Source organism: Vanessa atalanta, chromosome 16 (assembly GCF_905147765.1).
Source record: "Vanessa atalanta chromosome 16, ilVanAtal1.2, whole genome shotgun sequence".
Taxonomy (NCBI): domain Eukaryota; kingdom Metazoa; phylum Arthropoda; class Insecta; order Lepidoptera; family Nymphalidae; genus Vanessa; species Vanessa atalanta.
In genome coordinates this window covers 3,270,773-3,284,601 of record NC_061886.1, presented here as the reverse complement: position 1 = coordinate 3,284,601, position 13,829 = coordinate 3,270,773, and the positions used below count along the sequence as shown (strand labels likewise).

General features: G+C 34.7%; 2 protein-coding genes across 14 annotated transcripts in view; one reads left to right on the top strand and one right to left on the bottom strand.

Annotated features, from left to right (window-relative positions):
- LOC125070143 (kinesin-like protein unc-104) overlaps positions 1-3,985 on the top strand; it is a 97,438-nt gene extending 93,453 nt beyond the window's left edge. For 11 of the 13 annotated variants that reach the window (XM_047679844.1, XM_047679853.1, XM_047679855.1 and 8 more), the window contains 7 exons: positions 880-1,008; positions 1,390-1,519; positions 1,841-1,970; positions 2,236-2,452; positions 2,531-2,667; positions 3,016-3,117; positions 3,637-3,985. In XM_047679844.1, coding sequence (XP_047535800.1) covers positions 880-1,008; positions 1,390-1,519; positions 1,841-1,970; positions 2,236-2,452; positions 2,531-2,667; positions 3,016-3,117; positions 3,637-3,838 — 1,047 coding nt within the window. In that variant the 3' untranslated portion in view covers positions 3,839-3,985. The remainder of the gene's footprint in view (positions 1-879; positions 1,009-1,389; positions 1,520-1,840; positions 1,971-2,235; positions 2,453-2,530; positions 2,668-3,015; positions 3,118-3,636) is intronic. The other 2 variants (XM_047679856.1, XM_047679854.1) reach the window with 1 other exon arrangement.
- A 3,572-nt stretch (positions 3,986-7,557) lies between these two features.
- On the bottom strand, positions 7,558-11,101 carry LOC125069719. Its single transcript, XM_047679272.1, has 3 exons — positions 10,998-11,101; positions 8,879-9,045; positions 7,558-7,979 (listed from the first exon to the last, which is right to left on the bottom strand). The coding sequence occupies exons 2-3, from the start codon at positions 8,997-8,999 to the stop codon at positions 7,675-7,677; spliced, it is 426 nt and encodes a 141-aa protein (XP_047535228.1). The 5' UTR covers positions 9,000-9,045; positions 10,998-11,101; the 3' UTR covers positions 7,558-7,674.
- Positions 11,102-13,829: the final 2,728 nt, after the last annotated feature.

Genomic DNA, 13,829 nt, shown 5'->3' with positions numbered 1-13,829 from the left:
TTTTCTTTTACTCAAACAGAAACGTATCTGGCGCAAACTGATCTATGATTGGCCGCTCGACATTATCGATAAATTCCAGGTCCACAAATATGTTTCCTTAGCTATTTAGTATGTGCGCAATCATTCATTTGGTGTTCTAGTCATTCGTACTAAATAGCTACTGAAAAGTAATTTGTGTACTGGTTACTTGTCCATTCATCTCTACTTCACGCATATATACAAACAAATATAGTGTTATATATTTAGTTTTTTTTTTCTATCTGTACAAGGGCGGACTTACATTAGCTAAAACACTAATAGCTTTTGTTATAAACTTTGTTTACCGGCGTACGGTTAAATACTGATTTGTCTCTTTCTAACATCAATGATTTGACATTTGAAAGAAGAGAACAAAGCATGGTTTAATTATTCACCAACAATTTAAGAACGATTTTGAATGTTTTTTTTTTTTTTTTTAATGATTCTATTTATAGATAACGATTTTGTTTGAAATATTTGTCAATGAGTGTAGATTCGCCCTTATCCTCTTTTACCTAATATTATTGTTCTTGTTAAAGGTCATAGGACGATGCTAGATATTTTACCTCCATCACACATTTGTAACCTTGAAGTATACACGCTTTATCATTTATACATAAGCTTTATATTTAATATTTATACAAAGACTTATATATTTTACATAATTATTCTCAAATAAACACCCTTTTGATTTTTTTAATTGCTTGTTAATTATACTCTTTTTAAAATTTTAAATTTAAATTTTTTTTTAAACTTGCAACATTTTTTGTTAATAATTTGCTCAAAAGTGGTTCTCAAACTGTCGCCGCCTTGCCTACGAAACTAATTGGAGAAGTGAGACTAATGATGTTATGATTTCAGTGGGAGCTTGAGAAGATGACACGGCTCGAGCAAGTCGGTCGGACAAGACATTTCCTGGCGCTCCGCGAGCGCCTCCGTCACGGACACGAAAACACAGTCGCACCTAACGACTTTACTAAGACAGAGAAGGTATACTATACTCAAAACCAAATCGAAAGTCATAAAAATAAATGGCAACAGAGCCGTATTTAAAAGTCTCGAGGCCCTCGAGCAATAGAGTAAAGAATTATTTTACAAATTAATTTGAACATTGTCGTTTATGTATGGGTAACTTTAAAAAAAGTTATTAGTAACATTATTATAATTTGACAATATCTAGTTATCTAAACATTTAAAACATTACATTTGTTACAATAAATTACAACTCCTCAGAATCTCTATTGTGAGGGCTCCTCTCTTGTGGAGGCCCTAGGACAGGTGCCGCAGGTCCCCTTAATCCAGCCCTGATAACAACTATAAATGTTCAAATATCTTGTCTTGTATATTTACGAATGAATATCTTGCGTACAGGAGGTGAGCAACATGGCGGCGAAGGCTGCGTCGGAGTGCGCGTACGCCCGCGACGACGCCGTGTACGAGCCGTGGGACATGAGTCCGCGCGAGCGCGACCTCGCCTCCAAGTTCATCAAGCTCATACAGGGTACGTGCGCAGGGCCCAACTCAACCGCTTAACGGATACCGATAAATTGATATTGATTTCTTACAGATTAAAAAACGGAATGGATCTGTTTTTCCGTTTGCATGTGCACGATTTGTTTAGAAATTATTAATTTACTGAGGTTTTAAAATAATAATTATACGATTTTGTCTCTAACCTTGATTTAATTTGTAACTGTTGTTATCTGAATAAACTTAAAACTCTATTCAAGTGCTTAACATTTGCTACATGACCCTCACTAAGGGCGGTCATTTATATAATTCTGAAGTTTGTTTATTTAACACTTATATTTGTAATTTATAGGAAGAATAGGCAATAACAACAAGGACGTAGATGCGGCGGTATCACCCGCCACGCCTGTGGACGAAGGCGTCTCGGCCGATATCTCGACGCCCAGTCTTCTGTCCTCCATACACAGTGCCAGTAGCTTCGAGTGAGTGTCTTCTTTCGTAACGATTAACCTCTCCTTTTACAATATAACTAATTCAAAGGATTCTAGAATATTTAATATAAACCATTTTGTTATACACATTTAAAGAATTGTAAAATATTACATATTAACTCGTAAATCATCACTCAGTCATGATGCGCTGGCTCTTATCCATTTGTTTGGGCCGAAACGGTGTGTCTCCATCCATGAGTCGGGAGTCACATCCCGAGTCAGTGGCTTTGAATGCGACGGTTGCTGTGAATGGCAGGCTGTGCTCCCCGGAGCGCGCGCTGCTGGAGAAGGCGGCGGCGGCGGGCGGCTGGGGCGCGGCGGGCGTGTCGGGCGCGCTGGCGGGCTCGCTGCTGGGCGCCGGCGCGCTGTTCGTGCCCGACTGCGAGGAGGTGCGCGTGTCGGCCGCCGTGGCGCGCCGCGGGTACCTCAACGTGCTGCAGCACGGCACGCACGGCTGGAAGAAGCGCTGGCTGGTACGGTCAATCCCCCCCCTCCTCTAGCTACACTTTTGATACCCACGAGAGATTCGTTAATAAATTCGTTTGTCGCAGGTGGTCCGTCGGCCGTACGTGTTCATCTACCGCGATGAGCGCGACCCGGTTGAGCGCGCCGTCATCAACCTCGCCAACGCGCACGTGGAGTACTCGGAGGACCAGGAGCAGATGGTGCGGATGCCGAACACATTCAGGTACTCTCTACTTTTATATATTTGTCACGTTTCCGGTCGACCTTGCGTGTGACTTGACATCGAAGCTTTAAAACACACGATGTGTTGCTTTTCCGAAACCTCTTTTTTGTCAAAAAAGAGGTTTTATTTTATTTTTTTACCTTTAATATTTAAAGGTAAAAAAATAAAATACCTTAGCTCGGATAGTTCTGACTTTTTTTATCCCTCTTAATCAAATATAACGAACAAAACTTAATTTGATATTAGTAACACAATTACACGTCGTCGGTTTGTTTAATTATACAGACAACATTGAACAAAGCCTATAAACTTATAAAATGGAAATATAATCTACCCAAATGTTTATAGTGTGGTGAGCAAGGAGCGTGGCTACCTACTGCAGACCTTAGGAGACAAGGAGGTGCATGACTGGCTGTATGCGATAAACCCGCTGCTCGCCGGACAGATTAGGTGAGATTATATATTATCTGTTTATTAGAATAAGTAATAGATAATTGAATGATTTTAATTTTTTCAATATTCAACTTTTAAATATGATCTTAATAAATATATATTGAATGGAAAATATTGAACATTTTTACTGTATGAAGGTGCTTTTTAATAAGCCTCTTTCAATCCCCGATTAAACGTCTTGTTTATTAATATTAAAATGAAATTGTGTTTCGCGAACTGGGTGTGAAATGCTTATTTGAAACATCTTCAAATGTAATGTCAACAATTTATATATTTCAACTATATATATATATATATGTGGAAGTAATGATTGTATAAAAAAAGAGAGATACCTACTATTACATTCGAAAAATATCTTAAAATTTAATGAAGATCAAAAGTATTTCCAACTCGAAAACTACCGAGCGGAACGTTAACCGTCATCGACTGCCAGCTAAGATCGGTCCCAGTAGTCGTAGCCTAGTCGTAAGCGAGCAGCAGCCGGTCGGTGCATATGTATGTACGCACACGCTGAAGGTGTCCGCGCGCAGGTCGCGGTCGTCGCGCCGCCGCCCCGCTCCCCCCGCGCCGCCCGCTCCCCCCGCGCCCCCCGCCGCGCGCCTCGCCGCATGAGACGCCCTCACCATGGAGTCTATACTCGTTTATTAAGTGCGTCGCCGACCGACGGACGCTCGCGCACAGACCGCTCCCCGCTTTGCGGACCTCGGATAGATATTGAAACGGCCCCCTAGGCTTTTGCTCGATCGCTCGACGAGCTCCGGGTACGGGCGAGCTGCTGAAGTATAAATAATCATTTTTGTTATTCTATGCAGTCGTGCGAATATGTTCGAACGCGACGGACCGAAATTCGTATCCAGAGCTCGATCGGCCCTCGCATTGAATATTATATCTGTATCTATTTTATCCGTAGTTGATTAGTTTTATGTAATCGAGGTCTCCGAGCTGTTTAATCTATGCATCTATTGTTAATCTACGACACTTACGATGGAGATATATAATTTGATTCTGTAAATCAGTAATAGAAATGTCGAGCAAAAGTTAAGACTAAATATAGAGAATTCTGTGACTGGTTTGGTAGAGAGATTAAAGATAACGAATTACTTTATTTAAAATTTTAATTAATCGAAAAATAATACTTTGAATTTTCGAAATAGAGAGTGGTTTTGCAGAATAATAAAATACCACTGGAACGCGTGTCCTAGCTGGGACCACGTACTAAATAGTTAATAATATATTTTATAATTATCATTCGAAATTATATACCAAAGAATCAATTAATTTAGCATATCTGTTTATTATTAACAGTATTGTATATGGCATTTAATGCGACATACGATCTATACGTAAATATAGATTGGGTGTTTTATACGTTGTTATATTTTTACAATGTTCAAAATAGTTTTAAATTTATGGTCAAGTGTGAGTTGGGACCAAACCGGTGCACCGATAGCGGGAATGGGGTAATATAAAAAAAAAACTATTTACACAAATAATTACCTAATGTATTGAAATATAAGCGGGCTGTTTTAATATCTATGGTAGGACGCACAATTTTATAATAAGTTTTTTATCTATGTATTTTCGACAGTGTATAAATGTTACGGGTCTTTGCATCGCCGTTTGTTTCCTTTCTTGCCAAATATTAAAAAGAAAAAAAAAATGTTACATTACATATTATACGATGTAGACGATAAAATCTTGCCTTGTTTTCTCTTGAACTTGAATTATTTTTAAATTATTTGGAAATGTTATTTAAAATTTTAATATAAGCTTAATAGTTTTAAGTTATCAAGGTGCAATGACTCATATAAAAATATATGCCAAGTAAAAAAAAAAAAATTAGTGTTTCGTGCAGTAAGTATTGTCAAAACATATGTTGCGCACAAAACAAGTCGGCGATGTCTCCAATGGACTCCATATTGTACCGTGAGGATAAAAAACGATGAACAGAGAAATGACAAAATGAAATGACCTATATAGATTTTTCCCTAATGTTACATACATTATTGATGTAATTTAACTTGTATATACGTATGACTTGAACGGTAGATTATATTTTGAGGCTCAAACGGGCCACCTCGGTTGGATAATCCGTATGACGTCATACGTAACGTTTGATTTAAAACTAGTATTGAATGATTGTAAATACATATATAATTGAATGGCAATGTAGTTAAATGTAGAACTACGTGTTTCAAAATAATTTAAAGGCTTCTGATGTCGTAAATAATTTAATATATTTGTGTTGTAGTTTATTATAATATTTTCAATTTAATAATTTTATTGAAATGGATTGTATAAAGTAGGTTAATGTGATGTTACCGGTGTATTCACGATCACGTAATGATTTAAACCGTCATTCGTTAGTGTCCAGCGTCACAAATCATTCCGAAGTGTCTAGTCACAACTACTCTGTAGTTTACATTGTATGTGATAGAGTAGATCCATAGGTACAATACCGTGCTGCGAACTCACACCAAGTAGTTTTTTAAATATCTCGGTGTTATGTTAAATACACTTATAATCATCTAACTTCCTTCACAAATTCACCCTACCATAGAGTTCGTAATGTCGCAGAGATGGCAATTTATCACCGTAGTTAGAGTAATTGATGTGATTATAGTTTTGTGCCCTTTTTATATTCATTTCCTCAATTCTATGATTCCAAACGACTCTTAATCTTGTTACCGCTTCGATGGATGTTAAATAAATAATCGTCACTTAACTATCGCTTGTAGGTGACTATTTTCGGAATAAATCGTATTATATAATTCTATCTCGTGACAACTCTGTAAGCTTAAGTAAAGTTTAGTGAATGTAAATAAATGTCTTTAAATAGTTCGTTTGGCATATATGAGTTTCAGAAATATTAGAAAAAAAATTATATACATAATTATATATAAATTTTGACATAATTGCTTTCTTCTACGTTTTAAAGTCCAGTCACCGGCTTGCGCCCTGAATCGTAGACAAATTCTCGGCATAACACTAGAATATTCAGATAATAACTTAGCATAGATAAATAGTTTTAAGATCAAAAAGTATTATCCAAATTTAGTCATGCTGTGTGTTATAATATTTATTAAAATTGTAATAATACAATAATTGTCGTCGAGATGGTTCAAGTCGTTTTCGAAGTCGACGTTTCCGCCGGGCGCAACGTCGAATACTTACGTTACCGACACCTCATCGCCGTTCTAGAGGATTCTGACATTGTGCTTTATTTATCCATTAAAACGTCCTTTTCATTAACTTAAAGTTGTGAATATGTCTCGTGTCCAAATTTGTTCTATACCACAAATATATTGCTATATGTGTAACTCTCATATTATCTAAAGGATGAAAGGATCTCAAGTCGTATGTACTATTTGTAATAAATTTATTTCTAGTCATTTATTTATAACATTCCAACGCTGTTAATTCCTCTTTTTCAACTAGAGTAATGTATTTTGCATAGCAGAATCGTGTCTATCTAGTTTACTAAAGGGAAAAATTTAAAACACGAAATGATGACGTAATATATTTAATTTCTCTAATGATATAAGTTCGTTTGCAAAGCTTCGTTCGGTTATATTTTTGTAGTTCCAAAAGATCTTTTTAAATTAGAGATAACGGCTTAAGCTGGATTATATATATTTTTATAGAGTGTACTCTAAGGCTACTGTTATTTTTATAGGAATAGCTGTTTTCTAAAATTCTGTTCACTGTTTCGTGTAATTTATGTTTAAGTATTAGTTGTTCGGGAGTGTTGGAGGAGTGAGGGTAGAGGTGGGTTAGCGCTTACCCGAGAGTATACAACGGCGAGGCCGCTCCGGGCCGGTCCTTGTGATTTCGATAGTGATTGTTGTTTGTTGGGCGAGAATGATATTTGAATAATTATATATTCTATATATAATTTATGGATTTCATTCAAATTTATAAAAATAAGAACAATGTAATAATTGGTAATATTACTCATTGCTCTAAATGTACTATCAAAATATATTATACACAGTGTTAAAGGTCATAAATAAAATGCTTTGAAAATTTCCATATTGTTGTTTCCTTTCGACCACTCCTTATATCCTAACACGTAGTAAATTTTTATTTATTACAAATAATCACCGCTCATCGATGAACGACGAACCCGAGCTGAGTCTGAATATCATCAACTCGAACAAGTGTACTACTAATTCATAAATATTGTATAAGCGAGTTCAAATTTGGAGAAGAGCTATCATGAGATTTTTGAGCTATTCTTGTAGTTATATTTAAAAAAAAAATTGAACCTTCAAAGATGTAGTCGAAAATAATTTAATAAAAAAAACTACGATTAAATTTGTTCTCTAAATCCATTTGAAATTAATTTAAATATTTTTTAATCAGTTTTTTACTCTACTATATTACGGAGAACACTACTGGCAGTCATTCTCCGTAATAGACAAAATTAACATTATCAATCTTAACTTATCTTAGATTAATATTATTATACCAAAACATGTATACTATCGTAAATTCATTTACATACGTCACTGCACAGACAAGTATTTACCAAACACGAAACTTCTCTCGCACTCATGAAAAAGGATTTAGATTTTTGTCGTAATCGTCGTCGCCATCATCATCATCAGCAAACGGGTTAGTCGGTTCATTCATTTCATCATCAGCGAATGGGTTTTTAGATTCATCATATGTTTCATCGAAGGGATTTCTACTATAGCTGATAGCTGATGATAATCTCGGTGCTTCGCTCTTGACATCTCTCTGGTGAATGAATGGGGACTTTTTGGTATGAATTTTTGGCTCCAATTCAGTCACGTTATCTTCGACACTGGCACTGTATAGCTGTTGTTCAATGAACTGCGTTCTGCTATTTGGGACTGAAAAAATAAAAACGGAGTATATAGTAAGTATAGTGATTTGTCTGCTCATTAATAAGAACCAAATTAACCAAACTCTACTAAAAGAACTCTTTTGCTCAAATTTTTAAAAACCACGTTTAAAAACTATTTCGATTCACATGCGTTACCTATCGATAACATTTCTTCGCCTTCGACACGTTTCAAGAAAAGCTCAGTTCTTTTCATCATCCTGAGAGTGAAACCGAAAAAGTTACAATGTTTATTTGTTTTATGTTTGTGGTAAATAGACCCAGAAACGCTATAAAAAATATTTAGCATTCCTTACATCACCAAATTGGGAATTCTGATGTTATATCTCTTGTTATATTTCATCATCTCTGATGTTATATTTCATATTCAATATATGTATTTAATTTAATTAGTTTGACAAAAAAAAAGACCCGCTGAGTTTCTTTCGCCGGTTCTTCTCAGGTCAGGGTGTTTCTTTTTCCGAACCGATGGTAGTGTTTAATTTGACTATCAATAAGTAATTGTAATGCTTTTATATTGAGTTTGAGGTTTGAGTTTTATATGTAGTCACTAGATCACCGACCCTTCAACCCGAACAGCAATTCCATGTGCCACTGTCTGGCGGTAAATACCAGTGAGTGATACCCACCCAGACGTACTTGAACAAAGCGTAGGGCACCAGGTGTTTATAAATATAAATATATCATGATAAAATGACGTCCTGAAGAGCGAAAACAACGGCATTTTTACTTCTTACTTTACATGCATAATCCGAAGGTATGTCAAACGGTTAAAGTTCAAACAGCCTTATACGGTAGCCCAACTGGTCCAACCAAAGATTTAATAACATGCTAAAAATGTTAGCAAATACTTACGAGTGCAAATATATGTATAAAAAAGTGCAATACCTTGCTTGCTTTGTCCCTCCTGCAGTCTCGAGTTGGTCGGTGCCCTCTGCTCGTATGTCTGCGTGGAATTGTCCGCTTCCGTATCGTGGGTGGACTCCGGGGGTAACGTCACAACTGTCATCTTATTGAATAGACTTCGTCCGAAAAACTCTGACCCCACTGCAAAACTGGAAATAGAAAAGTACCCTTACTCAGTTCAACGGATATTAATGTAACTGGATTTTTTTTTGTTGGTATTGAGTTGGTTTACAATTATAAATGGGATCAAATACACAACTCGAACCGGAAGGTCGTGCTGGTGAATGTAATATGGGGTGAACCAATTGCTGGAAATATTTATGTTTATTAACCACTGATCTTTATCAACTCTATTCTAATGAAACATTTCAGTCACAATTATTACATACATTACATTACTTATATAATTAGTAGGTAATAGATTTCCGAAGTCCTTAATCATTTAATAATAAAGATTTTTTTGAAATATTATAACTAGAATCTATACTAATATTACAAATGTGAAAGGAACTCTGTCTGTCTGTTTACGGCCAAAGCATCGAACATAGGCTACTTTTTCATATCTAATACATGACCAACCCCTAAAATGCGAGCGAAGCCACGCGCGATAAGTCTTTACTAAAATAAATGTAAAAGTAATTCTGTCTGTCTGTCCGTCGCTCTTTCGCAGCCAAACCATCGTACTTGAATTCTCAGGAAGAATAGGCTACTTTTTATGCTTAACACCTACCGACCATCCCATAAAACACGTTCGAAGCCGCGGGACACAACTAGTATATTTCATACGTAATATACATAATACATAGAGACATTGTATTTGTGTAACAATTTTTAAAATGCTACCTATCGATATAAGATTCGTTAGTGATTGTCAAACAGATATTAAACAATAAAAAATTTATGAACGTCGACACGCGAGATAACATTAATAAAACATGATTGTTAATAACGAACATAATAAACAGGTTACACTTCTTGGTCAAGGTTTTCTTTAATAACTGCGAGACGGACCGACTTTTTTACATCTGCTGTGTTAAATTAAAATTTAATCTGGATGCAGTTTGGTTTGTTAATGAAATATACTTCCTATTTACCGCATTTACGCGCCATATTCATATACTCATTATTTAATTTTGAAATGTAACTTCAAGGCCTAATTTAAGTAGACGTTTCTTACGCAATATCGTTTCACTTTATTATTTTTTTGTATAGTATTACTCTTGACCGCATTGTTATATGTTTACAAAACAGATGGTCAAAAGTAAATTATTTTATATCAAATTGGTTTTAAGTTCGTTTTACGATTACAATATTCAAGGGAGAGTAACTTAGACTCTACAACAGATATATTTTGACTCATTTAATATTGCGAACATTAAATCTCGGGAATAATAACGTATCCAATGTGTAGACTCCTAAATAAATAAACCTAATTCTGAAATTTTCGGTACTGAAAAATAATATCATAATAATCGGTTATAAGTACAAACACACGTGTTGAACTAAACGCAGACACAACTAAACTTTTAAAAAAACCAAAATCGAACTATACGAAATGATTACACTAATATCAACAAAATATTATTTACTGAAAATCCAACTACGACTCCAATCCAATAATGACTACCCAATAATAAGTAAGATTATTACAATAATCATAACTTTGTAAAAAATATATAATAATCAATTATAAAAATGAAATTGTTCAGCATACTCAGCAATCTTCCAGCTAGTATATATATATATATATATATATGTGTGTATGTACATGGCTACTGTTTTAAAGCAAACGATATATTTAATAAAATATTCGACAGGTTATGTAAATATTATTACAATTAACACAAGACAGGAGGTTTTTGGAGGTTTTAAGCAAATGCCAAAAGTATGATAATTTTCATTTCAAACATAATATTTATTACAATATTTTTTTTTATAAATTTAAGTTATTGGTATTCTAGGTTCTGTATTAATACAGACAATTGCTTTGTGACTTTTATTAAATTATTATTTTTAAATTCTGGATGGTAGGGCGCGAGTTTTAAATTTTACCTCTACTCGATTACATTATAGATCCGGAGCTGATAAGCATCATACGTACCGATAGATTGTCTTTTGGCACTGTTGTTTGTAAGCACGGACACATACGTTATAGCCTAGTGTATAAGCTAGGTAAGCTAGATTTTGGGTCAGCAGAAGTGGTCTAGGCACTAAATAAATAATCCATCAACACACAAACCTCTCGTATCCATCATCGACTGCATTATAAAAACACCAAGTGAAAGGCGAAAACATATCGTTCACAAACAAAACATTTAAACTATCGACGTGTTATCAATTTTCGATAATAATTTATTACATTAGGAATTATAACTTGATAACGAAAAAATGTATTCGCGCGATCACGATCCGAGTAAGAATGACATTGAACGTTAAAGAAAGGCCAATAATTCAAAATAGAAAAAACATGTTGTGTGCAAAATTACACGAATACTTATATTGTATGTTTTAGTATTCACTTATGTTATTCTTCGTCAAATTAAACCACCGGAGGAGTGCTTAGTTTGGAGTTTATTTCGACGCTGCTCCCGTGGGAAGATTGCCACTTGCCAGAATTTCATCACGCATTCAAGTATCTTAACTTTATTTTCCGTTATCTACTTATATAATCTATGTGTATATACATTTCGCGGGTTCAAGATACATATACATATATATCTTCAGTTAAGGTCTACGTGTTTTCGCTGCACTGACTCGCCTCATATATGTATATACAATGCTAAAATAAAACGCTTAGTATTTGAAAAATAATATTTACTTATTGGTTTTTCGTTTCTTAAATTTTTTACTTTAACCTTCCTTCCTCATGCAAAGAGTTCACACTTTTGTCACGTGTCTAAATTGCACGTGCTTTCATTGCATAAATACATGCTATTAATGGACGACAATAACTAGGCGGCATACGTTGTTGTGGATAAAAGCAGCTAAAATTATAGCTGACATAGATCAAAATGTGGCTTATAGATACAAATTTGCACAATTACAACTGGCAAGGTCAACATTTTATTAAAATCGACTACCCGTTTCACAGAGAGCGATCTATTATAATTCAATTATTAAGGTAAGTGGTAACTAACATGTTTTCTGAATGAGGATTAATAATGAATTGGAGAAAATGGCTTCGCAAAAAACATATATATTTTTTACTAGATAACAATCTTACATATTAATAACGTAAGCCGAATTTTGACCCAGCGATTATGGGACGATAGCTGCACATACAAAATCGGTTATGGTCTCATTTTGAAGAGCTCCAGCCGTAGACGTGCAGAATAATAGAGGGGATTTTTGATTGCAATTTACTAAATTGTTACGATTTAACTAAGAATTAATTTTAGAGAGCGGAAAAAAGTTACTGGCTCTTTGAAGAGCGGTACTACAGCTGTATAAGAAAATAAATTAAAAAGGTAAACAAAATTAAAGGAAATTGTTATCGACAAACTCCAATTCTAACTGAACTAATGTACATACTACATTACTTGGTGGCAGGACTTTGTGCAAGCCCGCCTGGGTAGGTACCACCTACTAATCAGATATTCTACTGCCAAACAGCAGTACTCAGTATTGTTGTGTTCCGGTTTGTGTTCCGGTTCCGGTTTGGGTGAGTGAGCCAGTGTAAATACAGGCACAACATAACATCTTAGTTCTTAAGGTTGGTGGTGCATTGGTGATGTAAGGAATGGTGAATATTTTTTACAGCGCCATTGTCTATGGGCAGTGGTGACCATTTACCATCAGGTGGCCCATTTGCTCGTCCGCCTACCGATATCATAAAAAAAACGCCGGCCTTTAAGGAAAGAGTAAGCTATTTTCTTGAAGATTCCCAAGTCGTTTCGGTTTGGAAAAACCGCCGAAAGCTGACTGATGTCTAATTGAACAATTTACCAGAACGGTAAATGTCAAATACATCACGCAAGTTTGAAGGTTCTATGATTTGTAGATACCTAATTTCGGTGTATTTAAAGTGTTTAAAATTACATTTTTACATTAATATAAGAGGTTATTTTACCGATTCCTATTTTTTTACACATTGTACATTAGTAAAAAAAGTAAAGTATATATAAAGAATCATATATTATGTGAATATATATGTGCGAGCAAAAAGTACTTACATGAATTCAAAACAATTACTATCATTGTTTAAACAGTTGCTAGATGCTATGGTATATTTGTAGTTTCAATGTTATCAGAATGAATAATAAGGCTTTGTTTATAGAAATCGTTCATGTAATACGTCAATGATTTAAATATGGTGCTGATTCTTAACAGAATTTACGCAAGTACCCAGGCATAATATTATAGTGCACAAGTATGTGCACAAACACAACTTAATTCTCTATACGCTCTCATGATTCCGATGGCACGTAAGGAAAAGTAAAGGAGGAAGGAAGGAAGTAGCTAAGGCGCAAAGGATGCTTTTAGACACACATGATTTTTTTTAGAGCCCAACAACATCTTGGTCTTGGACAATTTACCATCACGCATTGTAAAGTGCGATTAATCCACTGTGTCTGGGGTTGACCTAAAGTTAAAAACAATCATGCAAATAAAAAACAACTCAAATTACGGGAAAAATTCAAAATTACGTAAAAAGTCTAAAAACATAAAATTTTTTGGTCAATCACAATGTATCGTGGTCTTGAAAGTCATTTTCTTTGTTTTATCGTTCGAAATCGAAAATAAGGATTATAATATGTGTGTATATATAATTTTCTTTTCCTAAAATATTTGAAACTAATTTCCTATAGAGATAAGTAAATATTGTTAATTTTTTACAAAAATTCAAGACTATAAGTCTTTGTTAAAAAATCATTTCAACAAACAGGAGTTTAAAATCTGTATGTATAATATATAACTGACTACAATACTATTT